The 27,097-nt window shown below is 37.6% G+C and overlaps 1 protein-coding gene across 1 annotated transcript; it reads right to left on the bottom strand.

The window, feature by feature from the left end:
* LOC127658789 (aspartate--tRNA ligase, cytoplasmic-like) lies at positions 1–26,588 on the bottom strand. Its single transcript, XM_052148342.1, has 14 exons — positions 26,337–26,588; positions 23,978–24,007; positions 23,824–23,881; positions 22,523–22,615; positions 19,688–19,790; positions 15,575–15,677; positions 12,897–12,971; positions 10,214–10,273; positions 7,176–7,287; positions 4,553–4,687; positions 2,877–3,024; positions 2,159–2,305; positions 2,015–2,057; positions 1–578 (listed from the first exon to the last, which is right to left on the bottom strand). Exons 1-14 carry the CDS (start codon positions 26,586–26,588, stop codon positions 564–566), a joined length of 1,374 nt encoding a protein of 457 aa, XP_052004302.1. The 3' UTR covers positions 1–563.
* Positions 26,589–27,097: the final 509 nt, after the last annotated feature.

Below are 27,097 nucleotides of genomic sequence, written 5' to 3' on the forward strand. Positions count from 1 at the left end.
CTCAAAGATAATAGACATGGGCAAAAAGCCACAAAACTCCAATCTTGATTTTGTGGGATGTTAAAGCTAAAAATGTAAGTACATGTACAATCAAACTTCAAAACAATAAAACACTCAGAGATAGTTTAAATGTATTGTGGATGTACAGTGGATATGCAGTTTAAAATAATTTATTAAAATTTTACAATTCCCAAAAACATAGTGCATCAAGGAACATAGATCTGTAGAAAAAAGCTAGACGTACAAGAATTTAATCATCTGTATCACTTAACAGTAAACACAGATTCCCTTCTGCAGTTAAGTACATTAGTTTCCCCTAAAGTCCTACTGAATCATACACTGGTTAAAAATATAAAAGTGGCTTAATTTCAAACAGTTAATCATTGTGGCACTTCCACATCCTGTCACTGATGGCTGGTTGGGTGTCTGAGGTTTTATGGTGTCGGTCAGAATGGGAGACGAGAGGCTGTCCAGCTACTGTAAACTTTATGGGGTCAGGCGTTTGGGGTCACGGGGGAACATGGAGGTCTGACGTACGTTGTGTAGGCCAAGGTAAAGCATGGTTACTCTCTCCAGACCTAAAAGATTGCATACATTCAACATCATGAGCCATAGCTATTTTTAAATTTAAAATTAAATTTTAAAATGTTCTCCCCTTTTCTCACCAATTTGGAATGCCCAATTCCCAATGCACTCGAAGTCCTCGTGGTGGCATAGTGAGTAGCCTCAATCCGGTTAGTGGAGGACGAATCTAAATTGCCTCCACATCTGAGACCGTCAATCCACGCATCTTATCACGTGGCTTGTTGAGCGCATTACCGCAGAGACATAGCATGTGTGGAGGCTTCACGCTATTCTCCACAGCATCCACGCACAACACGCCACGTGCCCCACCGATAGTGAAAACCACATTATAGCGACCAAGAGGAGGTTACCCCATGTGACTCTACCCTCCCTAGCAACCGGGCCAATTTGGTTGCTTATGAGACCAAATTAGTATTTTAGTTTCTGATTCTCAATTATGACTCCAGCCAGGTCTCCTAAGCAACCAAATTGGCCCGGTTGCTAGGGAGAGTAGAGTCACATGAGATAACCTCCTTGTGGTCACTATAATGTGGTTTGCTCTCGATTGGGCACGTGGCGAGTTGTGCGTCGATGCCACAGAGAAAAGTGTGAAGCCTCCACACTTGCCAAGCCATGTGATAAGATGCGTGGGTTGATGGTCTCAGGCACAGAGGCAACTGAGATTCGTCCTCTGGCACCCGGATTGAGGCGAGTCACTATGCCACTATGAGTACTTGTGCTACATTGGGAATTGGGCATTCTGAATTGGGGAGAAAAAAATTAATAAAAGTGAATGGGTGCCAAAATTGTGATGCTCTAAAAAAGCACGTAAATGCAACATAAAAGTAATCTATACAACTCCAGTGTTATAATCCATATTTTCAGAAGTGATATGATAGGTGTGGGTGAGAAAGTCTTTTATGGCTTGAATTTCTTCTCCCTGCCCAGTAGGGGGCAATATGCATGAAGAATGTGGATCACCACAAACAAAAGAAGAATGTGTAAGTGATCTGTTTCTCACCCACACATATCATATCACTTGTGAAGATGTTGATTTAACCACTGGAGTCTTACGGATTACTTTTATGCTGATTTATGTGATTTTTGGAGTATCAAAATTTTGGCACCCTCCACTTGGTTAGTCTGGACCTACAGAGCTGAAATATTGTTCAAAAAATATTTTTTGGAGTTCAGCAGATGAAAGAAAGACATACACATCTGGGATGGCATGAGGGTGAGTAAAAGATGAGAGAATTTTTGGGTAAACTATCCCTTTAAGGCTATATGTAAATATCCAAAAATGTACATATAGACAGTCAGCTAACCTCTTCTCATGTAAAAACTATTTAAATCACACTGTCATTCATCAGTGAAAGAAGCCATATTTCAGAATAAAAAATAATGTCTCAAAGTGGTACACAAACTTTACACAAGATATTCATCCTTTTACCTTCTCCTTTACAAGACGACCAAGCAGTTTTTCATTAGATGTGCTGAGGAAGGGAAACAATTAAAAGGCATAAAACAGTCAGTTACAGATCCAATGTCAACATAAAATGCAGTGTGGCTAATTGTGCCAAAGAAAGCAACACACCTCAAATCCTCTTCATCCCCCATTTCCACCCCAGCAGCTCTGAGCATGGCCACTCCCTCCTTGTACTCCAGACTCAGAGTGGGCTCCAGGAACTTGAAGGGCTCACTGGGGTACTGCTTATTCACTGTCTGGATCTCTGTCTGGAACCTGCATGCATGCACATTGTAGAGATACGTGAGAAGTGGGGAGAATGGCAATTAGCTTGAAATAGGTGGTCTGAAAATGGGTGGGGCTTGGCAGTCCAAAAATTCTCCATAATTATTCAGGTGTAATGGGTCTAAATAATAATTCTACATAAAATCTTCAATGCATATTTTCAATTCAATGCATATAACAGCTTCTTGCTAAAGTTATTCAGGTGTAAATGTTTGTCTGGAGAGAATTGTCAAATGGTCCCAGATACTTTTGTCAGCACTAGTCAGGCTGGACCAATTCCAGTTTGCAATTACTGGATAAGATAATAATTAATGTTTTTTTAGAGATTGCTGGGCTTGATCCAAGACTTGTAGTATTAATCTGACCACTAGATGGCAGTGTGTATGCTTGTTACGATAAACCACACGATTACGTGTTGCTCTTCATTTCTTGGAAATAAATTGTCATTTTTTTCAGATTTTCTATTGAAACTGATGTGACTTTTCTCTCATGTAATTTAATTCCAAAAAGGGAATTTACAAAACAAATCTGAGAACAAAAAGGGACATTCCAGCTGTCTTACCGGTGACAGAGTCCCTTAAAGATTTGAACCATGGTGTCAGTGATGGAGTCAATGACCTCATGGTAATGGTAGTTGAAAGCCATCTCAATATCCAGACCCACAAAGTCTGTCAAATGCCGATGAGTATTGGAATCCTCAGCCCTGAACACTAAGAGAACAACGTCAACGAATAACTGAGATTCCCAGTCGTATTAACAAAAGCTAAGCAAAGATTGAGCAAACCACTGGGCACAGATGACGTTAACCACTGGGCACAGCACAAACTTGGTTGCAGTGTTGGAGAGTAACTAAATAGCTTTCCTTTAATTGGTTAGTTCGGACTGTTATTTTCTAGGAACCCAAAATACGATTATTTTATAGATATGTATTTAAAACGACCCCCCACCTCCACACACTTAAAAAGCTTCAATATAGTTAGCTATGTTTTATTAGTTACTAAAAGTAACTAAAAAAAACATTTCAAAAAGGTAACTTGACTAACTACTACAAATTCTGAGTAGTTTGTAACTTGACATTCTAGAATTTCAAAGAAGCTTCCCTTACACTGTGTAGTTGTAACCTGATTTTGTTTCCACTGGACATGGATTGTCAACGAAGCACAGAAGTCCCAATTTGTTTAATAAAAATAGCTTTGCATTGAGGTATTATGATCAGGAAATGTAGTGTCTGTGACAAACAACAGATCCACAAAAAATTTCTTGCTCAAAGGCAGACTAAGTCCCTGAGCTTTGCACAGTCCTATGTAAAAAGATGAATGGTGTTTCTACAATGTGACTTCTCATCAGCAGAGGTCCCTGATGAGCTATATTTTCCTGAAGTCTACGTCCCACAGCTCTGCTTAAAGTGGATGTTACTCATGTTCTTTTCAATATGTTGCAGAGAAGGGATTCCTATTCCAGCCAATTCAACAAGAGTGCCATCCGTCTATTTATGCTGCAGAATACTAGCATGTACTAGCAGGGTGAAGATACAGATAACAATGACTTCTACAAATAGAAGAACAAATACAATGGCACTAAGAACAATTTGGACACTTAAACCACACTTCAAATATACAAATGTCATTGCAGTTGATCAAACAATGTAGGGATGTGCAAAACTAAAAATATTTTTAAATCAACTACTCTGTGACATGCTTGAACAACTAGTCAACTAATTAGTCAAACAGAAGATATCGTGTTTACCCGCATCAGAAGTTCACATAGGACTTATTCTTGTGTTCAATAACAGCTGGAAAGAGCACAATAGAATGGAATAGAACACAAAGTTTTTACTAAAAAATGCTGACCTGACTAGCAGTATTAAAAATGTAAAGCTCATGCCGCAAGATGCAAAACAAACAGTCCAAAAAACATTCCACTAAATTATTTAAAATGTAAATAATAATTTAAAACCTAACAAACTTCTTTTTGTGTAACACTTTTCTTCAAAAGTATGCTCTCTTTAAAAATAAATGTAATTTGGTTTGATATTTCTTTTTTGCTAATGCTATTTAATCCTGACTTAACTGTCCAAATAATATTGGGGACCATTTTATTTACAGTTGTCTCTGGCCTTTAGTAGGTAGCCACTTCCTGCTGTCAGCTCTAGAGAGATGGCCTGCTGCTGGGAACAGCCAGGTGGACATGGAGAATGAAGTGGAAGATACTGGCGTTTTTTTCCTTTCTTTTCTTTACCTGGTCCGACACAGAAGACTTTGTCAAAATCAGCACAGATGCACATCTGCTTGTAGAGCTGTGGAAACTGGGCCAGGTATGCACTGGATTTGAAGTAGGAGATGGTGAAAACGTTGGCTCCACCTTCGCTGGCAGCTATTAAAAACACACAGACATATATATACTTCGGTCATGAGTAACATTTTGTCCACAAACACAAAGGACAAAATTTACATTTTGTTCTATGGGGTATTTGCAGCTGGGTGTGTGTACCGGATGCTGTGTGGTTTGAGTGAAAGAACACAACAATGTTGATCTGGTACATGTGGCAGCACAGACCAAACGCGGCAAAGTTCAAATTTGAAAAATTTCATAATCATGTGTTCTGATTGGCCGGCCGAGGTGCAGAGGAAATGAGAGTAACTGTTTTCCTTAACAGCGAAAACCACAAACATAACAGTGGAGTTGTTGATGGAAAGTGAAGTAACAGAAGCAAGATCTTTATTGACGCAATTCCTTATCTTTAAAATCATTGGTGTACTAAAACAAGAGCCTATTTAAGTGCTGATTGAAGCATTTGAGCACTGTCATTTCTACACTAGACTACTAGCAGCTCAAAGGATAGAAGTCGTATCCTGTTTGTGATGAGCAGTGTATCTCAATGATTTAAAAAAAAAGTTATCCTATTTACAGTTTGTTTATATATATATATATATATATATATATATATATATATATATATATATTAAATGATCATAAAACATCTTAAATTGTAGTTCTTCATTGGTCAAGACTGGATTAGTTAAATTCTGTCAATTGTCTCATCCACATGACATTCCAAATGTACATGATTGTATGACTGTCCATGTTCCAATGAACAAAAAGATGTTCATTCTGCAGAATGTCCAAGTTGTTATTTTCCATAGAACTAAAGTGAATAGTCATTTATAACTTATAAGCTACAAAAATGACAAAAAAACACCATAATAAAACCAATTCCAATGTTGAAGCTATGCTATAGGCTCTGTAAGGAACAGACTTTCCAAATTTCAAACATTTACTGAAATTTCCATCTGGCACTGCTCTCAATCTCTCCGTTTGGACCATTTTTAATGATACTTTTTTGTCATTTTTACAGCTTGACAGTTTAAATCACCATTCACATTTGTGGCATGGCGAAAAGCAGCTCACCAGTGTTGGGCAAGCTACTCAGAAAATTTAGCTAGCAAAGCTACCAACTTACTCACAGAAACATTTGTTAAGCTAAGCTAAAATCTACACTTGAGAGAAAAGTAGCAAATTACACTATAAGCTACATTTAGGCTACTTGATTTTTTCCCCAACCAGATGCACAGAGCATACTGTCCTTTTAAGTCCATTCATCTGCAAAGAGCTTGAGTCCAGTCAACAGAACCATACCCTGAACTCTGCACAAAGACATTGCTGCTCATGAATTCTGTCAGATCCAATAGCACTCGATGTACCCACCATCTAAAGAGTGCTAACTTGGCTACCAATCATAGACAGAGGACAAATCTCCTTAAACACCACTTTTTTCTACAGCTATTGTTTTGACAAGTGTTGCTGTCTTTTTTTTACCTCCAAAAATAAAGCAGTATCAATCCTTGAAAGTGAAATTTTTAGAGACTGATGGTGTAGAGAAGGAAAAATAAACTAAGTTGGATAGCGCGTGTAGGAAATTGTGTGAGGACAGAGATAAGACCTGTGCTTCTCTGTCCCTGCTGTCACGAATATAGACAATGAGATTGAACACGGGGACAAGATAATTTGCCTCATGTCACCTCAGTTGCTCTGTGAGGTTAAGGACAACATGAAATGTCATGAACAGTGCATTTAACGGTCATAATGTGACATATTGTGGAGAGAAACATTCAGTGGGAAGTAATGTTTGGCAGAACTTCCTTTTATCCATTGTGATTTAATTGGATAATTGGAATATTATTATTGGTTAATATTTTTCTCTGTCCATCTGGCCTTGGTTACATTAGCATGAAAGTTGTTTCAGAGGCAAAAAATGTTACATTTTGATAAGAGATAATGAAAACCAACATCTTATGAGGAACTATGCATGTATAATGAGTCAGGGACATTTTTAAAAAAGTGTATAGGGTCGATTTTGATTTCATGTTGTCATTAAAGGAATAATTTACCAAAACATGAAAATTCTATAAATTTACTCACCTACATGTAACTACAAAACCGTATGACTTACTTATGCATAACACAAAAGGAGATGTTTTAATGAATACCACAATCGTTCTTTCCAACACAATGGCAGTGGAAAGACTCACTTTAAAGCTTAAAAAGGACACACAAGTGTCATAAAAGTAGTCCATATGGCTTGTGCATAATATTCAAAGACATCTGAAGGCATACCATAGGTTTTGGTGAAAAACAAACCGAAATGTAAGCAATTTTTCCAGTGAATATCTTTACACCATTGCACGTTCATGAGTGCATGAAAGAAGTTTGTTCACTCTCGATCACATATTCTAAAATCATCTAACTTTTGTGTTCCAAATATGAAAGTAATTTTGGTTTGGAACAATATGAGGGTGAGAATATTATGACAGGTGAGATGAGATGCAACGAAGAAGAGAGATGGACTGGGAGATGGTCATACCAGAGATGATTTTGGGGGTCTGGATCTCCACAAAGCCCTTGTTGATGAGCATGTCTCTGAAGAGCTGACATATGCCCGACTGCAGCCGAAAGATGGCCTGGCTGGTCGTGGTCTATAACAGAAGACACATTGGGTTAGTAAACATGTTATATAACTTGTTTGTTTGAGGGTGTCAGGGACTGACGCAGTACTTCTCTCTTTGTGCACAACCTGGGACCTTCTACGTTTCACTTGTTATGGCTTTGTGAGTATTTGTACAAATAGGTTCAAAAGGGACACAGTTCTTGCTAAATCAATCTTTAGCAACAATCAAACCTCTGGAATTATCTGGTCTCCAGCAAAAATGCTATTGAAAACAGCTTTCTATGCCTGAATTTCCCATGAATCGGATGACTCCCTGATGTTATGGGCCACATTTCCGCTTTCTTCATGACTTGCAGCAAGCTTGCATAAATCCTTGAGAAGCAATCAACCTACATATCGATATTTAGTGGATTTAATTTTTTGGATTAACTTTTGTTAGGACAGATTCTTTTTGAAGTGAAAAGAGGGAGACATAATTCATCGTGTGAGAAAATAACATTAAGATGTAATGGGTGTCTAAATTAAGTAAAATGTATCCGGTCTGCCTTGTATAAGTCTTTCAGTTTCAAACTCATTAAATAAATTATGCAACTGCACTCTTGTTCAGCAGAGCCTACTTTCAATGCTCAGATCACTCGCATGATCTTAGCAAATGGCAATAAAAAGACTTTGACTTTGGAAAAAATTCTCTCATAATTTACTCACCCTCATGCCATCCCAGATGTATATGACTTTCTTCTGATGAACACAAATGAAGATTCTTAGAATAATATCTCTTATAAGCCCATTTCAGATCTGTTTGTTCATACAATGCAAGTAAATGGGTGCCATCAGGCTGCTGGCTGTTTGACAGTCGAAAAGCATATTAAGGTAGCATAAAAGTAATCCGCTCCATCAATAATAATAAGACTCCATCAATTAAAGTCTTCTAAAGCAAATCAATAGGTTTGTGTAAGGGTGCTTTCACACTTGTTTCAATTGCTTGGACCGAACCAGAGTTCGTTTCCTGCCCCCTCCCCCTACTGGTCTCCGTTCACATCATATTTTTTGGGTCCAAACCACGGTCCAATTACGTCATCAACGTCAGTTCAATGGCAGCTGTTTACCACTGTAACTAGGCAACAACTCAAGAAGACATCAGCATGTTGTGTTATTGAATTATTCATCTCTTTGAATTTACCACCAAAACTTTACATGCACAAAATGACAAATATGTTTGTCTGCCATGAATGCATTGAATGTGCAATGATGTGAAGAATATTAGCATTTGTCTGCCCCGAGCAACCGTATCAATAGTGAAAAGTGAAGAATGTGAGCTGCTCAGTTAAGGTGATTTATTGCATGAGAAATTAATTTAACCATAATAATTGTGATCAGGAGCCTGCAAAGATGCAAATTATACATCATCAATAAGAGTTCCCTTCATCGATTTGGTATGATTGCGTTCATATTAGCAGCGAACCGTACAGGAGATTACATAAAACATACCCCAGACTAACTTTTCAAGGCACCCTAGTTCGGAAAACATCATTCACACCACACCACACACACAAACCAACCGAACTTTGACATCATTCGAGCTTGGGTGTGCACCAAAAGTACCCTAAGAATCAAATTGATATGTTTTTAACTTTAAATCATTGCTTTCGGACAGAGTTGTATTTCTGTTTGAAATTAACTAACTCTCGCATGATGTTCATTCCTCTGTTGTATACGAAGCACAAGCTTCTGACTTCTTGCATGAACGCGCAGTTGCGCTTACGTCACTGATGCGTTGACTGCTGGCAGGAAGCGATTTTTTTAAGTTAATAAAGTTTTAAATATTGATTTAATTTTAGAACAAACCTATCAATTTGCTCCAGAAGATATTAATTGATTGACTCGAGTCATGTGGATTAATTTTATGTTGCCTATGCCTTTTGGATCATCAAACAGCCAGATGGTTCCAATTACTTGCATTGTATGGACAAACAGATCTGAAATGGGCTTATAAAAATCTTCAGTTCTGCTGAAGAAGGAAAGTTGTACACATTTGGGATGGCTTAAATGTAAGTAAATTAAGAGATTAATGAAATTTTTAGATGAACTAACCCTTTAAGTAAATAATTTAGTTCATATGGGGTTCAGCTGACAAAGTTGGGAACCCCTTTCCTTATAACTAAATAGAAGTTATATATAAATATAAATATCAAAAGTCAACACATTCAGACAGTCAGTCTATATTGTAGAGTGGATACGCTAAGAGGAAAGTGTGTAACTAGATTGTGCATTTAAGTGGTTGTACAGTTCATATGTAAAACTACTGTTATCAGTAGAGTGTGTAAACAACAAGGTTTCAGTAGGAGTCTCCACACGTCTTTCAAGGGGGTGTGGAGAAAGAAGCCATGTGCGTCACTCGTGTTCGTGAGAGCGCTATAAAAAAAACGAGGCTGCACAAAGCTGTTGTCCTGTGGTTTGACTCCCCCACCTCCTGCTCTTGGTTTCGGTCTTCACTTTTAAAAGTGAACTTTTAAAAAATGAGCTGCTCACTCAAGAGTAGTCCTATAGCACTGCCAGATTTCAATCTCATTTGGCATGTGAGAAAGATGGTGCCAAAAAAACTATGTGTGTGGGTGTGTGACACGGAGGCCTTTCATTATGACAGAGCCAAGCCAGCCAATGCTTGAAACTGCCTATTGCTTTACTGTTCGCTGCAATGAAGGTGTGATTGCAGGCCAGGTATGTGGTTCACAAAAACACATCGTCTCACAAATGTGCTCTTACAAAGCACAGGTGGCAAATCGCTGTGCACGAATCCCACGACCACATCAGAGTTTCATAAATCTGAACAATATGCTCAATTGGGTTTCATTTTCTTTCAGAAACTTCGCTCAAATTTCACATTATCACAGACTGGTGAGTCAGAGTGGACAAACAATACCACTAAAAGGGGAAAGCGATGAAGACGGGCTTACTCTCAAATCAATAACCCGGTTGTCCAGTCTGGTGTCCTGGTTGACTGTGGCTCTGCCTTCCTGGAAGAACAGTAGATAAAGCTCACCATTAGGGCATTAGTAAGTAATATAATTCTTGTAAATGAATAGTTCACCCAACAATGAAACTTCTCTTATCATTTACTCACCCTCATGCCATCCTAGATGTTTATGACTTTGTTTCTTCAGCAGAACACAAAGATTTTTTGAAAAATATCTTAGCTCTGTACGTCCATACAATTGAATGTGAATGGTGATCAGACCTTTGTAGATCCAAAATCATATAATGGAAAAATGTAAGTAATCCATATGACTCCAAAGTTTAAATCCATATCTTTAGAAGTGATATAATAGGTGTGGGTGAGAAAAAGAACAATATTAGAGTAAAAAAGTCATTTTTTACTCTAAATCCCCACTTTTACTTTCAGATGTGAAAGTGAAACAAAACAGGCACCACATGTACAGGCATTCACATTCAGATGTAAAAGTGGAGATTTAGAGTAAAAAAAGGACTTATATTTGTATCCGTTTCTCACCTACACCTAGTATCTTGCTTCTAAAGATATGGATTTAAACACTGGAGTCTTATGGATTACTTTTATTTTTCCTTTATGTGATTTTTGGAGCTACAAATGGTCTGATCACCATACACATGCATTGTATGGATCTAAAGAGCTGAGATTCTAAAAGTCTTTGTTTGTGTTCTGCTGAAGAAAGAAAGTCATACACTTCTAGGATGGCATGAGGGTGAGTAAATTATGAGAATTTGTATTTTTGGGTGAACTATCCCTTTAATATCTTTCAGGAATTTATGAGAATGATGAAACAAACAGTTTCTAACTGACAGTTCATACTGATTCAAAAGAAATGAATCGAACAAACTAATTCTATTTTTGCTAAACAAAAATAAAAAATTCAAAAAAATAAAAATTTCACAGACACTACTAAAACAACTCTGTCTTAACACAGAAGTCCGACCAGTGGAGGTGGGCTGCAGAGGTTTTGTGGCAACATCTACAATCAGACTGCTTAGAGACCTGGGAATTAAGGGCCAGAGCCAGCGTTCGGCAATCAGAGCTGTGTCGGAGGCGGCAGAAGGCAGCAGTCAGTGGCTCTGGATGAAGAGGAGAGACCTCAGCGGGGCCCCGAAGAGAGAGGGCCAGGAGGTATGCGGTCAACAATGCTTGACTCAGGGAGGAGGACGCCCCTGCCATGCATAGTCCCATAGGATGTTGGCTATCAACAACAAGGCAACTCCTATGACTAATTGGGAATGGGACGCAAGCATAGGTTTGATCACCCTGTTGCTGGCCGCCTTTGGGGAGGGTGTATAGTGTGAAAGGCCGAAACACCCTAGGAACCAAAGGTACACTACTGATGATGCGCTCCCTAAATTTCACCAGGCTCACTGTTCATGAACTCTTGGAAGTGCTTACACAAGGATAGTAACATCTCATCCTGTGTTCTTGGAATCTCCTAATCGCAAGGAAGGATCCCAAAACTAGACTAATGTTTTTGTATAATTATATTAATATAATAATCTTAATAGTAAGCTAAATTAAAAGTGTATTAAAATCATCGCAACATTCATAATTTCGTTCACTTACAGCAAGCTTGCATAAATCCTTGAGAAACAATCAAATTCAATATAATTTATTTGTGATGCATTTGCATCTAAATCAGCCCTAGTAATGATTCCACAAATTATTTGAATTTCTACTCTTTTCCTAGTCATACAGCTTGTTCTAAATTGCAAACATGTCAAAAAGTGTAATTGTGCCGATTGCTTGGTTTCAGTTTCACAGATTGCATTGGGTAGCTCCGCCCACAGTGCAATCTCTTCCTCTCGTAGCTGTAAATTAAACATTAAATAAGTTCTGCTTGGCTCTTGTTTCATTAAGTATTCTGCTTATAGTGAGGACTGAAAAATTACTTGACGCAAGTTTGCAACATAGGACAGAGTGTTAAAGACAACTATATTTTAAGCTAAATTCAACATACAAATTTGCATTTCTTTTGCAGAATCTGCCCCAAGGCCCATAAGCACTATGAGATTCTTTCCTGCATAAAGCCCAAAGGAGCTGAACAAGATGAGAAGAGCTGATGAACAGCTAACTACTCCTGCCTCGAAAAATTCTATCAGACTGAGCAGATAAGATACAGACGTAATGAGGCGGCAGTTGCTCTGTCTGACTAACACTGGAATCCCTGCAGAAAACACCTGGACAGCAACTGCAGCTGGTTTTGCCTTACTATGTAAACACTTTGCCACCATCAGCTGTCTCACAGCAAGAGAGAGAGGTTGAGAAAGAGGCAATACCATGTTACAAATGCTGTTTCTTCAGTCTGCAGTATGTATTATCTACTGTGCATAGTATGCAACTTTGTGTATGCCAAAATGAGCAGTTTACAACCAAAGCACACCATGATGAATACAATACTACATAAAAACCTAATACAATATATAATACTACGCATTTACTAGTCTTTGTATAAAAAAATGAGTAAACTCATGCATGACACTAATAAAAAATAAAAAAAACAGCTGAACACGATGCAACGGTCACTTTGTATATTTAAAGGTATTAGCGAGACATTGGTGTTAAGCCTTCCTTTGGGTTCTGTTCCTGACCCTTCACCCACAATCAGCCCTCAGGTTTCTCACCTCATCTCCCTCTCGCCTGACAGCATCTTCCAGCTGAAGAGGAAGTCTGGCCTCAGACTGGCTGATCACAAAGATCTGAAACAAAGACGATGGAAAGAGAGATTCAGTTATGAATACAGATCTACTTCAAGCTTTCTACTTCAACATTATGAGAGGGAGAATAACCAAGACATCATGTAAACATTTGTATCTGATACAAAGAGACCAGCCTTGCGAGAGCCAGTTATGGTGATAGTGGTTAAGGGTCAGTGCCTGGTTGCAAGAAACCCCTTAACCCTCCTTTTGACCTTTGGGTCATTTTTTACCCATATTGAAAACCATTAAAAATACATAAATTCTTGATTAACGTAATTATATATATATATATATATATATATATATATAAACCTTTTGATCTGAAGGCATATGCTTAAATGTTTGAAATTAGAATTTGAAATATAATTGTGCCAACATATTCATTTATTTAAATACAAAACTAAAATTTTATTTTAAAAATAAAGTTTTTGAAATGGATGACTTGGACCAAATATTTAAAAAAGCAGCCACTTAGTACACAGCATATAGATGGGAACTCCTTCAATACTGTTTAAAAAGCATTCAACTCAAGAAGTTGGTTGAGAAAATGCCAAGAGTACATTTCTGCAAAATCTAGGCAAAGAGTGGCCACATTGAAGATGCTAAAACAAACATAGTTTTGATTTATTTTGGATTTTGTTTAGTCACAACATAAACAAAGAGTGTTCTGCACAAACACACACAATGTGTGTGTGTATTTGTCAGATAAATAATAATAATTTATATATTGCTGTTATTTATATATTACTAATAATTATATTATATACTGTCCAAGTAATTGGACAAAATGTATTTTGCTTTTATTTTATATCAAATAAAAAAAATGAATTGAATTGAATTGAGAGAGAGAGAGAAAGAGAGAGAGAGAGAGAGAGAGAGAGTTAACAGAATAACATAATTTTTCAAGAATATTTTACAAATTAAAAACTTGGCAAACATTGGCCAAGGATGTCTCAATTTATGTTTATTTAAATCTCTTTTGGCATTTAAAAATGTCTCAACTATATTCAAATGTAATACAGTACATTTTACATATAAAATGTGTAAAATCAACAGTGTACAATTTTGAGTTACAATTTTACAAACCTATTTCACAAAGTATTCTCTAAAAGTATTTTCCAGCAGTCACGTTCCCACTAATGTCTTAATTTGTTGAAGAGTTAAAGGAGTATAGGCAGGTGCTGTAATAGATACTGTATTATTTTATTTTGTTTGTTTTGAAGGTATTGACAAAGTTACAATGTTTGGTTCCAGGAACAAACACTATGCAGTATTTCTTAGATATTCTTTACCTGTCCTGGGTCAAAAATGAAAACTTTGTCCTGGGTCAAAAATGAAAACTTTGTCCTAGGTCAAAAATGAAAATTTTAAGAAGCATTAAGTTGGGAAAAACCTTTGTTTTAATTGAAAGGCAATTGTCACTAAGCTTAAAGGAATAATTCACCCAAAAATTACAATTCTTTTATAATTTACTCCCTCATGCAATCCCAGATGTGTATGAGTTTCTTTCATCTGCTGAACACAAGTGAAGATTTTTAGAAGAATATTTAAACTCTATAGGTCCATGCAATGCAAGTGCCAACATTTTTGAAGCTCCAAAATCAACATAAGTGCAACATAAAAGTACTCCAGGCAACTCTGGTGGTTAAATCCATGTCTTCAGAATCTATATGATAAGTGTGTGTGAGAAACAGATTCGTATTTAAGTCCCTTTTTTACTATAATTTGTCCTCCCTGCTCAGTCAATCTCCACTTTAACTTTCACATTCTTCTTTTGTTTTTGGTGATTCACATTCTTTGTGTATATTGCACCATACTGGGCAGAGAGGAGAATTTATGATGAAAAATTACTTAAATATTGATCTGTTTCTCACCCACACCTATTATACTGTGTCTGAACACCTGGATTTAAACACAGTGTCATATATTTTACTTTTATTATCCTTTAAGTGGATTTTGGAGCTTAAAAATCTTGGCACCCATTCATGTTTGGCAGAAGAAAGTCATACACATCTGGGATGCCAGGATGGTGAGTAAATCATGAGAGAATTTTCATTTTGGGTGAACTATTCCTTTAAGGATTTTGTATAAAACCAGGCCCAGGACTGGTAACTAGAAGGTTACTGGTTTGATCCCCGCAAGAAGCAAGCCACGAGCGAACAACATTGTGCAAATTGTCGTTCCAAACCTGTATGACTTTCTTTCTGCTTTCGAACACAAAAGGAAATATCAGGCAGTGTGTTGATCTCAGTCACCATTCATTTTTAGTGCAATTTATTTTACAAGAAATGAGACTGAATGGTGACTAAAGCTAACATTCTGCACAACATCTTATTTTGTGTTCCACAAAAGAAAGTCATATGGGTTCGGAACAACATGAGGGTGAGTAAACAAACTATCCTTTTATCCCCAGGTTCATGCTGCTATTCAATGCCAATATTCCATGAAAGAGGCAGAAACTATTTCCACCGGCCCTAATTGTGCATAAATAAAAGATACTACATTCTATAAAGAATGCTTCCATTTCAATATTTGATTTTTACAGAAAACATTCAGGTCTATCCACTCCATCTAGTTTAAAAGATATTCACAGATCTATATACCCTCTCCACATGAAGCTCCACATCCTGCTGTGAGCAGCTCTCTATCTTCTGGTCCACCTTCTTCACCACAGCCTCCATATCAATGATGTTCTCCTTAGTGAGGCTACGAATGAAAAATTAAATTAATTAAAACCGAAGAACATGCATGAATTTTCAAGGAGATTGGAATCAAAGTCTAATTGATTCTGACAAAAAAAGGACATGACAAGCAGTGATTACATTGTCCATCTAAACAGTTTTAAATATCTTATTTAATATGGCACATGCTACGTGCCATTTTCACAACCTCATATTAATCGAGAGACTATTTTAAATGACAAAAAACAGCTAAACAACCCAAAAATATAGATTTTCAGAATACAAAAAACTGAAAATATTTGAACAGAAGCAAACAGCTTTCTATACAATAGATTAAAAAAGCTTTCTAATGCTCTGCAGCAAGTGTTTCACTTAAGAACAAGAGCCCTGCTTTTCATCAACACATACTGTAGCATCAAACGTGTCGCATCAAAGCAGCATTCATGAAATGTATGTGTGCATGATGGAAAATTAGCGGAACAACTATGAATCCTCATGAGATCACCATACAGCACCTTTGTAATTCTATATTATTTAAAAAAAAAATATTACTTGGCATGCACAGTTAGGTTTTCTACCATTCAAACAAACAGATCTTCATTGTGAAGACAAACCACATGCTTACACCACTTTCACTGTTTAACACCTACACTTCAGCGTGTATTTTAATCTCTTTATTACACAAATAAAGAGAGGCCATGGTTTTCACCACCACAAATAGAGAGGCCATGGTTTTCACCACCACAAATAATGCAAAAATATTAGCAATGCTTGCACTGCAAAGTGCAAAGAAACTTTCATTTTCATTTTAAAGGGAAAGTTCACCCAAAAAAATAATAATTCTGTCATCTTTTTTCCATGACCACAGAAGGAGATGTTAGGCAGAATGTTAACCTCAGTCACACACCATTCAACTATACTATATGGAAAAATGCAATTAATCTGAATGGTGACAGAGGCCAAAATTATTATTTTGCATCCCATGGAAGAAATTAAAGTGAATTGTGCCTGTGGCCAACATTCTGCCTAACATCTTCTTTTGTGTGCCAAGAGAGAAAGTCATACTGGTTTGGATCAATACTAGAGTGAGTAAATAATGACAGAACTATCATTTTTGGTTTAACAATCCCTTTAAGTAAAACAAAATGAGATTGCAAGCCTAATCCTCATCAACCCTTTAAGGTCAAGTGTAAAGACGACAGCCAACTGTCTGCTTGGGAAACAGACAGCACGAACGGATTGTGAAACCTTCAGCTTCAGTCATTATAGAGGAGTAATGAGAGACCAGAGAGAGACAAAGAGAGACACAGCCCAGTCACTGCCAGATGCTGCTAAGAGAGTGGTCAAATCACTCTGGGATCAGTTCTGCTCTCACAACTCTCTCTAGCAATCTCCATACAGACACATGGCTCTTAATAGAGTCCTGATTATGTCTGGTTGAACACTAAGCCGACCACGATGGGCTCTGTATTAGTGCTCATGTATTAAAAGGACAGTGGTCCGAGGGGAGAGATGGCTAAGAAGAAGGGATTATACAGGCAGAGGGTGTTTTTGAATTGCCCTCTAATGGTGCACATATGAAAAGGTCTTCTTAAACAGGAAATTAGATTTTCAGCAAGACATTGTGAAAGAAAATATGAGTGGTGCCTGCCCATGCAAAACTTGGCATCCAGATGCTAGGATGTTTTGGCTGTTGCTGTGAAGCTGCAAACATGTTTTGAGTGGTTATTAGTGCGTTGCTTGGGAATTTTGGTTAGTAGCTTACTGGCCCAAATAAAAAAATAGACAAGTCTCTATGATTTTCTGGTCCCTACATTGCAAAAAAACAAATAATCATTTTCTTAAATAGCATTTTGTCTTGTTACTTTGTACTGATAAAATGTATGCCCTGAACACTCTGAAAAAACATTGTATGTTGATTTGGACAAATGCACCTTGCCAAATGCATAAATGTAAATGGAATCTTTTATACTTTGCATACCATGATGCTTGCACGCAGACACCACTAAAAAGTATGAAAGAGATGAATTTGTTACTTTAAAAACTTGAGTGATAGTTGAGACAAAGCATCAGGGATAAAGACTATGCATTCAGTGATGGTTTAGGAGACAAAGATACATCAGCTAGGGGGAGCTGTGCTCCAAAACACATAGTTCTTGCCTTTAATGTCTGTATCATGGCATCTTTAAAACTGACATAAAGCGCAATCAAGTAGTTTAATTTAATTCTATATAGAAGTTTACAATGTAGCATCCTATGTTTAGTAATGCTAAATATCCATACTGTACATGAAATATCATGTTTGGATATGAAGTGATGCAAAGATCAGTGGACCCCAGTGTTGCATATTGTTGCATACTATTATGCCATGGAATTAGTCTTTATGCCATGTTCTACACTTTCAATTTAGATGAATTTCAGGTGTAGATTTGAGGAATCTACATCAAGGAGTAATGTTAAAGCTGATCTATAATTTGAATAATATGCAATGACAAAAGTTGATTGATTTTAAGTTGATTTCCACTAGTGTAACAGTATGGTGCTATCAAATATTCTATTTAAAAATAGTTTATTTGAGCATCCTAAATACCCAACACAGTAAAAAGGACTCGACCAGTGGTGAGAGTTTGGGGCAGGTTTATCTGTTCATACAGCCAATGGTAGTAGACACATCTGTTGAATCTGTTTGAAAACAATAATTATTTTTCCAAATCCGTTTGATGACGCAAGGGGCACAGAAATTACACAATGCAGATTTAAAAGATGCATATTAATGCATCTATATGTAGACATATTATTAAGGTTGTTAAGTGAACAGATAGGGTTTGTTAAACATGCTGCAACAATTCAGGCGAGCTTTGATATAGAAACTTAGCAGGTTGTTTATGTGGCAACCACATTATTTCTTTAACACCCCCTAACTGAAACTCTTCAATTTAGGTTCTGCATTACACCACAAAGGCTTCCGTAATAACAAAAGAGGAACATTACATACAGAACACAAAACACGCGCCAACAACCTGCTTAGTGTGGGGAAACGCTAGGTTACGATTTCTTCTGAGGTGTGGCTGGTAATTTCAGTAAGTTAAGGAATAACTAAGCACACAGATATCACCCTAGACCCCTTTGAATCAAGAACAAGTCCATTCCACTGCAAGGAACAGGACACAAGATCAATACAGTTATGAACTAGCAAGGAACTCCCCAGACCACAAAAACCCTTCCTAACCCATTACTGAATAGTGAAGAGAGTTTGGTCACCATTAAACACTGCATGACCAAATGGAGGATGTTAACACTATCAAAGAAGCCCTGTGTCCCTCTAAAAGAACTGGATATGTGGACTTTAAAATATAGGGATCACGTTTTGTCTTATATCTTATAGTCCTATCAATTATTATCTGCAGAAACATTTTACGCAAGAACGCAAAAAGACAACTCATGTTTTAACATTCAAACTGAATTATGTGTAATTTTTGAGTCACTAACATCAACTGTTGTTTTCAAACAGGTTACCTGAACTCAAACCATTGGTTGAGACTCAGAGTGTTGCTATGATGGGCTGAACAAACAAACAAGAGCAATATTTTTGATAGCACCACAGAGCCACCATGTTCACACTTTTCAGAGTGTGTAGTTGATTCTTCATGTAATTTAGGAGAAAAAGTTACACACTTCACCTATAATAGTTTCACTGGAAAAGACCTATGAAATACTTCCAAAATGTCACATGATACAAAATGGAGGTTAGCTTTTCATTGCTTTATTTTGTGACTGTATTTGGCCCTATTGTCCTCTAGCCCAGAGACATTCATTCAGGTCAGACTTTAAAGTCGACACGTCTCTCTGATGTTTGTTGTTTTAAAGGAAATGGCACATTACAGTATTGAGAGAAAGCTGTATCTCACACAAACATTTGGCTTTTGTTTTGAAGTGAAACATTATCGATAGCCACTTAATGTGTTAAAATGGAACGAGTGGCCAGGACTTCACTTTTCCCACTATTGTTTGACAGGAAACGCAGCCTATACTCACTTAGCTGCAAACTTGACCATCTGCTTGCTCGCACAATCTCCCACGGCGATCAGGGCCTGCATGGTAAACTGCTGCTGACGCAGAACCAAAAAGCACTGCTTCCCTAGAGGAAAAACAACTTGTCAGGAGGTTTTACATTCAGTAAACATACATTTACCTACCTAAAAACCAGTGTCAGTGAGTAAAATACAACAAGATTCGTTTGTTTACCAATTAATACCAAGATGACAAGAAATCTAAATTGATCATGTTAACACTCTTTACATGTTAACACTGTCTCTGCTCTTACTGTACCCATGACCCATCGGTGCAAAAGAAAAAAACATTGAAAGTTTATACTCTTTGCTTAAAATATAATTAAAGTCAGAGCGTTGCTATGCAGTTGCTAATAGGTGTTCTGGGTGTTTACTAGGTGGTTGCTTATTGGCCTAATTTAAAAGATCACATCCCATCAAGACTCTATGATATTCTGATCACTAAATATGGTTCCGGCCCATCCTTCAGTGATATTTTCTATGACATTTTTCACCTGTTTTATTGTTCCAGGAGAAAATTGTAGTCCAAAAACTCTTGGAATTAGCATTTTATAGAGGGTTCCCTCTGGATTTTAAAATGACAGTTTTGGATTTATGAGTAAAATAAAGTCTGTGGTAAACATTACATGAAGATATGTTGAAGTTTTGCTCAAATAAACAAATTATTCACTTTCATATCTCAATAGTGAATTTTAATGCAGACATACCTTAAAATAATTAAATAAACACAGCGGCTTCAAAATTCACTATTGAGGGATGAAAGGGAATCATTTATGGAGTAGAACAAAGCATCCATGTATCTTCAAGTCATGTTTACCACAGACCTTATTTCACTCATTGATACAAATTAGGTGGAGAACCACTAATGATATCATAAATTAAAATGACTAACTCACTTTTCAAGAACCAATCAAATCCCACAGGATATCAAGTCTAAACTTACTGAATATTTGTGTTCATTTAGAATTATATCACGTTTTAGAATGTTACAAATACAAGGATTTTTAATCAATAATCAATTTGATTTAAAGAATTAAGAGGATTATTAGATTAAATATTAAAAAAAAGAAAAGAAAATTGTCATTTTTGTACAGCGCGCTGGTCCATGTCTATTAAGACAGCACTTTTGAAAAAAAAAGGACCAAATTTACTGCCGCCAATCAGACTGCACATCTTTTTGACAGAGCACATAGTCCTGACTTGTCACCAAAATGCTAATCAGACACTTTGAGACTGAAAAAAAAAAATACAGATCAGGTCAAGATCAGAGACCACCCAGAGTCTTTGAAGTTCCTGACAGACAGCTGAGGAGTATCAGTTAAAAACAGCCCCCCTCATCAGGATGTTGTTGTGCTGAAGGACATCCTTCAGCCCAGAGAACACTGACAGAATGAAGGAAGCTCGAGGTGAAAGAATCCTTGATATGGAAGTTGTCCTGGAAGGAAACTTTAGTGATACATCATAATGGTTTATTCATTACTACACTCATAAACCAGAAGTGTACATGCAGACCCCTCAGACTTGAATTGTGTCTGACAAACGATATTTTAGTTAACTGAAAACAAAGCCAAAACGAAAATCCCAAAAATAACCTCGAAAAACTTTGCTCAGATTTTTTGTTTAAGAACATCATCCATTGCTGTTCAAAAAATAAAAGAATACATCTCTCTACATTTGTAAGTCCTTCTTGATTGTTTTTACAAAGTTGTATGTCAGCCTAGCTATACACAATGTAGAACTATGTGTAATCTGGACTGGATAGGGAATAGTTTAATTTAAAGAACATTACATAAATGTATCCCCTGCCAAGTCAATTAATTATCTGTGTAAACTGAAATAGAAATACAAATTAAAACTAATATATATTGAGACTAATATAAAATTAAAAACGAAAATGAATTGAAAAAACTAAAATAAACTTACAAAGTTGGTAAAATAACTAAACAAAATAATTAAACTTGAAATAAAAATAAATAAATAAATAAAACTAAATGAAAAACCCAAAACTATCATAACCTTGTGACAGACAGGAGGAAGCCAAAAAGTTTAACTTAAGCTGCTGATAAAAATGAACTTAACTTCTATTGCCGTCCTTTATGGTTAATGTTTCAGTAATTGCAGAAGTGTTTGTTGGTCCTGTAGTGAAAATGGCCACTATTTTCATAAGAGTTTAACAGTATTTCAACATATCCAAATATAATTTTGCTCAGATATGGCACATGTTCAAGGCACCCATATCCTCTATGGTCCTCATCTCATACGTAAGAATGTGCATTTATAAACATTAAGAAAATAAGTCTAGGTTAGAATAAAATACTGCCGTACGCAAGGGCATAGATTTGGCTAGAACATGGGAGTGAGTTACCGTATGAAAAATTTACATGTTTCCATTGATCATGGCATAAATGCCGACTAGGTCTTTATAGTACATGAAACACTGTGCAGTATTAAACACGTCACATGCCCCATCAAAGTTTTCAGGAAAGTGGGTTTTGGAATGGTGCAGCCCCTGTTGTACATCATAGGGGATTCAATGCACACAGGAAATTTGCGTACTGTGTACTTGCTGCTTACTGAAACAAATAGTGTGAGTGATATACAGTTGGAAACCTATCTTACCAATAATGAATCAGTGCTTGACTTGTTAGTAAAACATCTAGCTTCTGTTTTATTAATGGATGAAAGTAGGTAAAAAATTAAACCATTAAGCTTTGCTAACAGCAGCTTCAATGTGTTGAAATAAATTGAGCAACACTTGGAGCGGCAGGGGAGCTTGTGTAATTGTGAAGAGGGAGTTTACCTTTAGCTCTGCTGGTGTGAATTCTGGCACGCACCCATATTTGCTGCTCTGCCTTCTCGGGTGTCAACTCCTGGACACGCACCAACGCCCTGTCTGCTTCCATCCAGGAAAGAGAGAGGGAGAGAGTCTTTTAGAGCAAACACATCAAAGACACCAGGCCTCCCACCTTGTACACAGATCCCCACAAAGACTTTTCCTCGGATTACAAAGCCAGGCTAATAAATATGAAACATAACAAGCCCTGTCTGAAAGGTGAGCAACACATGAATTCCTTCCCGTTTGATAAACAGAGTGTCACCCTGACTCACAGACTTTATTATGAGGCAGTGGAGACGGGGCGTTCTCCCTTACCCCCAGTGAAAGCGCTCAGGGCGTTTGCCTGAACCCGATTCCATAAACATGAAAGCTTTGTCTATCTCTGCTCGAGAGGAATGTTGGTGGGAGACGACTTTGTTCTGTGGCAGCAGAGCTTAACAATTCATAGCCGGACAGTCGGGAGCAATGTCACCCTAATACCTCATCTGAGATTTATCTCATACTGTTATTCAACACTATTATGTGTGACACAGAGGGGAGGAAAATTATGGAGAACTTAAGGGGACATAAGGGAGATCCTGACAGGTTTACATTATCTCTAAAGCTCACAGACCTTCTTAATCATTATTCTTTGGCAAATTCTTCCCAGGAAAATGTGTCTTTCTTTACCCTGTGGGAGAAAATGCTTGAGCTGGGCCATATATAAAATAGTCACAATATATTCACAGTGATTTTGCTGGCAATATAACATTAAGTAACATGTTAATATTGCAATTATTTTAATGCACTTTTTATTTGGCCATTACGTTTCCAAAAGAGCATGGCTATTTTCGTGATCATTCCTCGTCACGATGGATGTTTTAATAACATCTCTGATTTAAAACGTTGCAAAAATGGCGTTAGACTTGGTAAGTCTAATTCAGTTCTGTATTTTTTCGAACTGTGCTTTTAAACACATAGATTAAAAATTCTGATTAATTTGCATCATTGCTCAAAAATAAAAAAAAGTACCCATGTTGCATTTTTCATATATGAAAATGTTATATGTAGGTAAACAATCATTACTATGTATTGTTACATTGGTGCATCCAAATAAAAAAATTATTAATTCAGTAATTATTTTTAACCATATCTTTACTACTTGACAGTTCATCTGATTGAGAAAAAAAAAAAAATGTAACCAATTTCAGAGCAAATACACAAATATCAAGGTATAAATTGAATATCATCACACAAGTCTCCACTCAAACAATGAGAACACTAACCCAGTTTCTGCTGGGATTGGAACATAGGAAAGAGCCCATAGCGATCCTTGGCAAAGTCCTGAGAGGAAAAGAGAAAGAGGGATGGTGGTAAATCTTAACACTTGGCATGGACAGGTTGTATGGTATTCAGAGAGGATAAGTGAATAGTACTCACATCCTCATCAGCATCCTGCTGCTCTGCAAGCTGAAGTAAAAAAGGAAGTATTTTTTTTTAAAATCAAAGGGAAAGGGAAAACCGACCCTCAGAATGGAGTAATATGGAGCTGAAACACATGTTGATTATTCTGTAGAAACAATAACTGCAAGTTCCAAATTAAATACATTTATATGGCACCTACTAACACAAACACTTACTGATGTGTGTGATTAGACTACAGTGCTAAAATGTAAAGTAAAATTGCATGTAAATTCTCTGATTAACACCATCAGCAGAGGCTCGGCCAAATTCCTGCAAAAATATAAACAAACAAGTATAAACTTCGATAGTGAAGGCAAAGCGCTCTGATTTCACTTTAAACCATTGTGATGGCAAATGTCAAGTAGTTTTTATTGTCGTTCAACCATATACAGTTTGTACAGTACAGGACAAACACAGAACCACATGAGACTACACAGACTAAATAACATAACTATATAAAGTGCACATGCAAACGTGTGCAAAAAGTACGGGACAGTACAATAAATAACTAAAAACTAACCAGGTATAAGGTGACAATAATTAAAGTGCAACTCAGGACACGCGTGTGTGTGCGTGTCAGTCCAGTTTCTGAGTATTGAGGAGTCAGATGGCTTGGGGGATGAAGCAGTTACACAGTCTGGCCGTTAGGGCCCGAATGCTTCGGTACTTCTTGCCAGATGGCAGGAGGGTGAAGAGTTTGTGTGAGGGGTGTGTGGGGTCATCCACAATGCTGGTTGCTTTGCGGATACAGTGTTTTTTGTAAATGTCTTTGATGGAGGGAAGAGAGACCCCGATGATCCTCTGTCCTCACTATCCTCTGCAGGGCTTTATGGTCCGAAACGGTGCAAGTCCCAAGCCAGGCAGTGATGCAGTTGCTCAGGATGCTCTCAATAGTCCCTCTATATAATGTAGTGAGGATGGGGGGTGAGAGATGTGCTTTCCTCAGACTTTGAAGAAAGTAGAGACTCTGCTGGGCTTTCTTAGTAAAAGAGCTGGTGTTGAGAGACCAGGTGAGTTTCTCCGCCAGGTGAACACAAAGGAATTTGGTGCTCTTGACGATCTCCACAGAAGAGCCGTCGATGTTCAGTGGAGAGCGGTCACTCTGTGCTCTTCTAAAGTCAACAACCATCTCTTTTGTTTTGTCCACATTCAGAGACAAGTTGTGGGCTACACCAGTCCGTTAGTCGCTGCACCTCCTCTCTGTATGAACGCTGAATGTTCCTGGTTCATAAACGCTGTGTTGGGGCTTCGTTAAGGAGCGGGTTTAGTTGTTAGAAATAATAAACATTGAATAAACATTGATTAGAATAAACATTAGCTTATTAATCCTTCAAATCAACAATCATAAAAGATAACTATCAATTATCAAAATCAATAGAATATTAATAATAGTTAATATTGCCGGTGCACCACCCTGGAATCAGGGACTAATCACCAGACAGTATACCAGTCTCAATATAGGCTTGTTCTCTTAGGAAAATCGACATCCGGAGAACATTGACATTCAAAAAGGGAAAAATGAAGGCTTGAATCAGAGCACTGACATCCATGTCAGCCCTTGGCACAGGTGCATGCAAAACAATACCAAAACAATTCACTTTAAAGTATAACAAAGTTTATTGATGCAGTAATATAAATTACTAATCAATACAATGCAGTAGATAAACTTCCGACTTCCAACAACAAACTAAACAGTAACATGATTAGATATGGTAGCAGCTAAGCCTATAATACATGAGAGGAGGATACAGGTGTGTGTGTGTGTGTGTGTGTGTGTGTGTGTGTGTGTGTGTGTGTGTGTGTGGAGAGAACGAGTGCCCAAAATGGCTGGCATGGCTCTTGTGGAGTGTGCATCACGTGAGGTTTCCTGCCAGAGAATGTGTCCACAAATGTGGGCGGAGATGCCCTTCTGCCCAATTAACACGTGTCTCGCTGGTACGATAACTTAAAGATCGGCTATATCGCAAAGTTATCTGTTTGCCAAATGTATTTGAAGGTATGTTTGTAAAGGGTAGTGTGTGTGTGTGTGTGTGTGCGGGACCAAAGCAGGTTAGATTTGTCACTCAGAGATGCTGTGAATGGCTCGCAATCCGTCCACCTCGGTCATTGGTTCTTTAATGGATAAATTCTGTGAAATAAACTCAAACAGCCCTATGTGGTTGGGTGACAACACACCAAATCTAATTTGTGGTAACAGTAAGTTACAGTAGTACCTTGAGTATTATTAGCAGCAATGAGCAGACTCGGCGGCCCGTAAACTGTACAAGCAATAACCTTGATACACAAGAACAACACTCTATAATAATCAATTTCTGTCCAGACGTAAACCTCTTACTTGAGTTACGTGAGGACGCAGGTAGAATGCATATTTGTCCATCGTTTGACTCAGACTCGGTACCTTGAAGCTCGGGTGATGATGGGAGGCCGTTTCCTCGCTCTGTCGGCTGGTGTTACGGCGGCTGATTCTCGGCGGCTTGGCAGAGAAATCATCGAAGTTGACTCTGTTGAAGAAGAGAAATCTTCTTTCTTCACTTCTGCAGGTAAAGAGGTGAGACGCGGATTGCTCAGCGGTCTCCTTCGGATCCATTAGCGTGCTCGGTGGAACAAAGAGAATCTCGGCTCACCCAGCGAGATGGAGAATGCATGGCCAAGTTCAGGTATATACGTTAATTCCTTGGGCAGCAAGGCTACACCTGGGAGCAGCAGGACTACAACTAAACGTGGCAAACACTTTCGCTGGAAGCAAGGCTTAGGACAAATCTATGCGTTTTTATGCTCTCAATGACATCATGGTTGAGGGACGCGTTCTGTCGTGCGTTTCATCCAATAGGAGTTGAGAGTTTGATCCTTCAGAATTTCACACCTAGGTGTAAAGTGAGCAAGGCTTAATGGGATCTGTAATCTGTTTGGACTCCCTTTGTTTGATTTTGGTGGCTGATTCTGTGTTCAGGCTTTGAGTGTTCCTAGAGGCCTCAGTCAGGCTTTATGACTGTGTGTAGGCCTGCCTTTGTCTCGTATCAGTGTACATGAGGTCCAACACTGTGTTAATGACACAAAATAATGTGTGAAAGTGACAAAAATTAGGACAGAAATATT

The sequence above is a fragment of the Xyrauchen texanus genome, chromosome 18 (genome assembly GCF_025860055.1).
Source record: "Xyrauchen texanus isolate HMW12.3.18 chromosome 18, RBS_HiC_50CHRs, whole genome shotgun sequence".
In the NCBI taxonomy this organism is placed as follows: Eukaryota; Metazoa; Chordata; class Actinopteri; order Cypriniformes; family Catostomidae; genus Xyrauchen; species Xyrauchen texanus.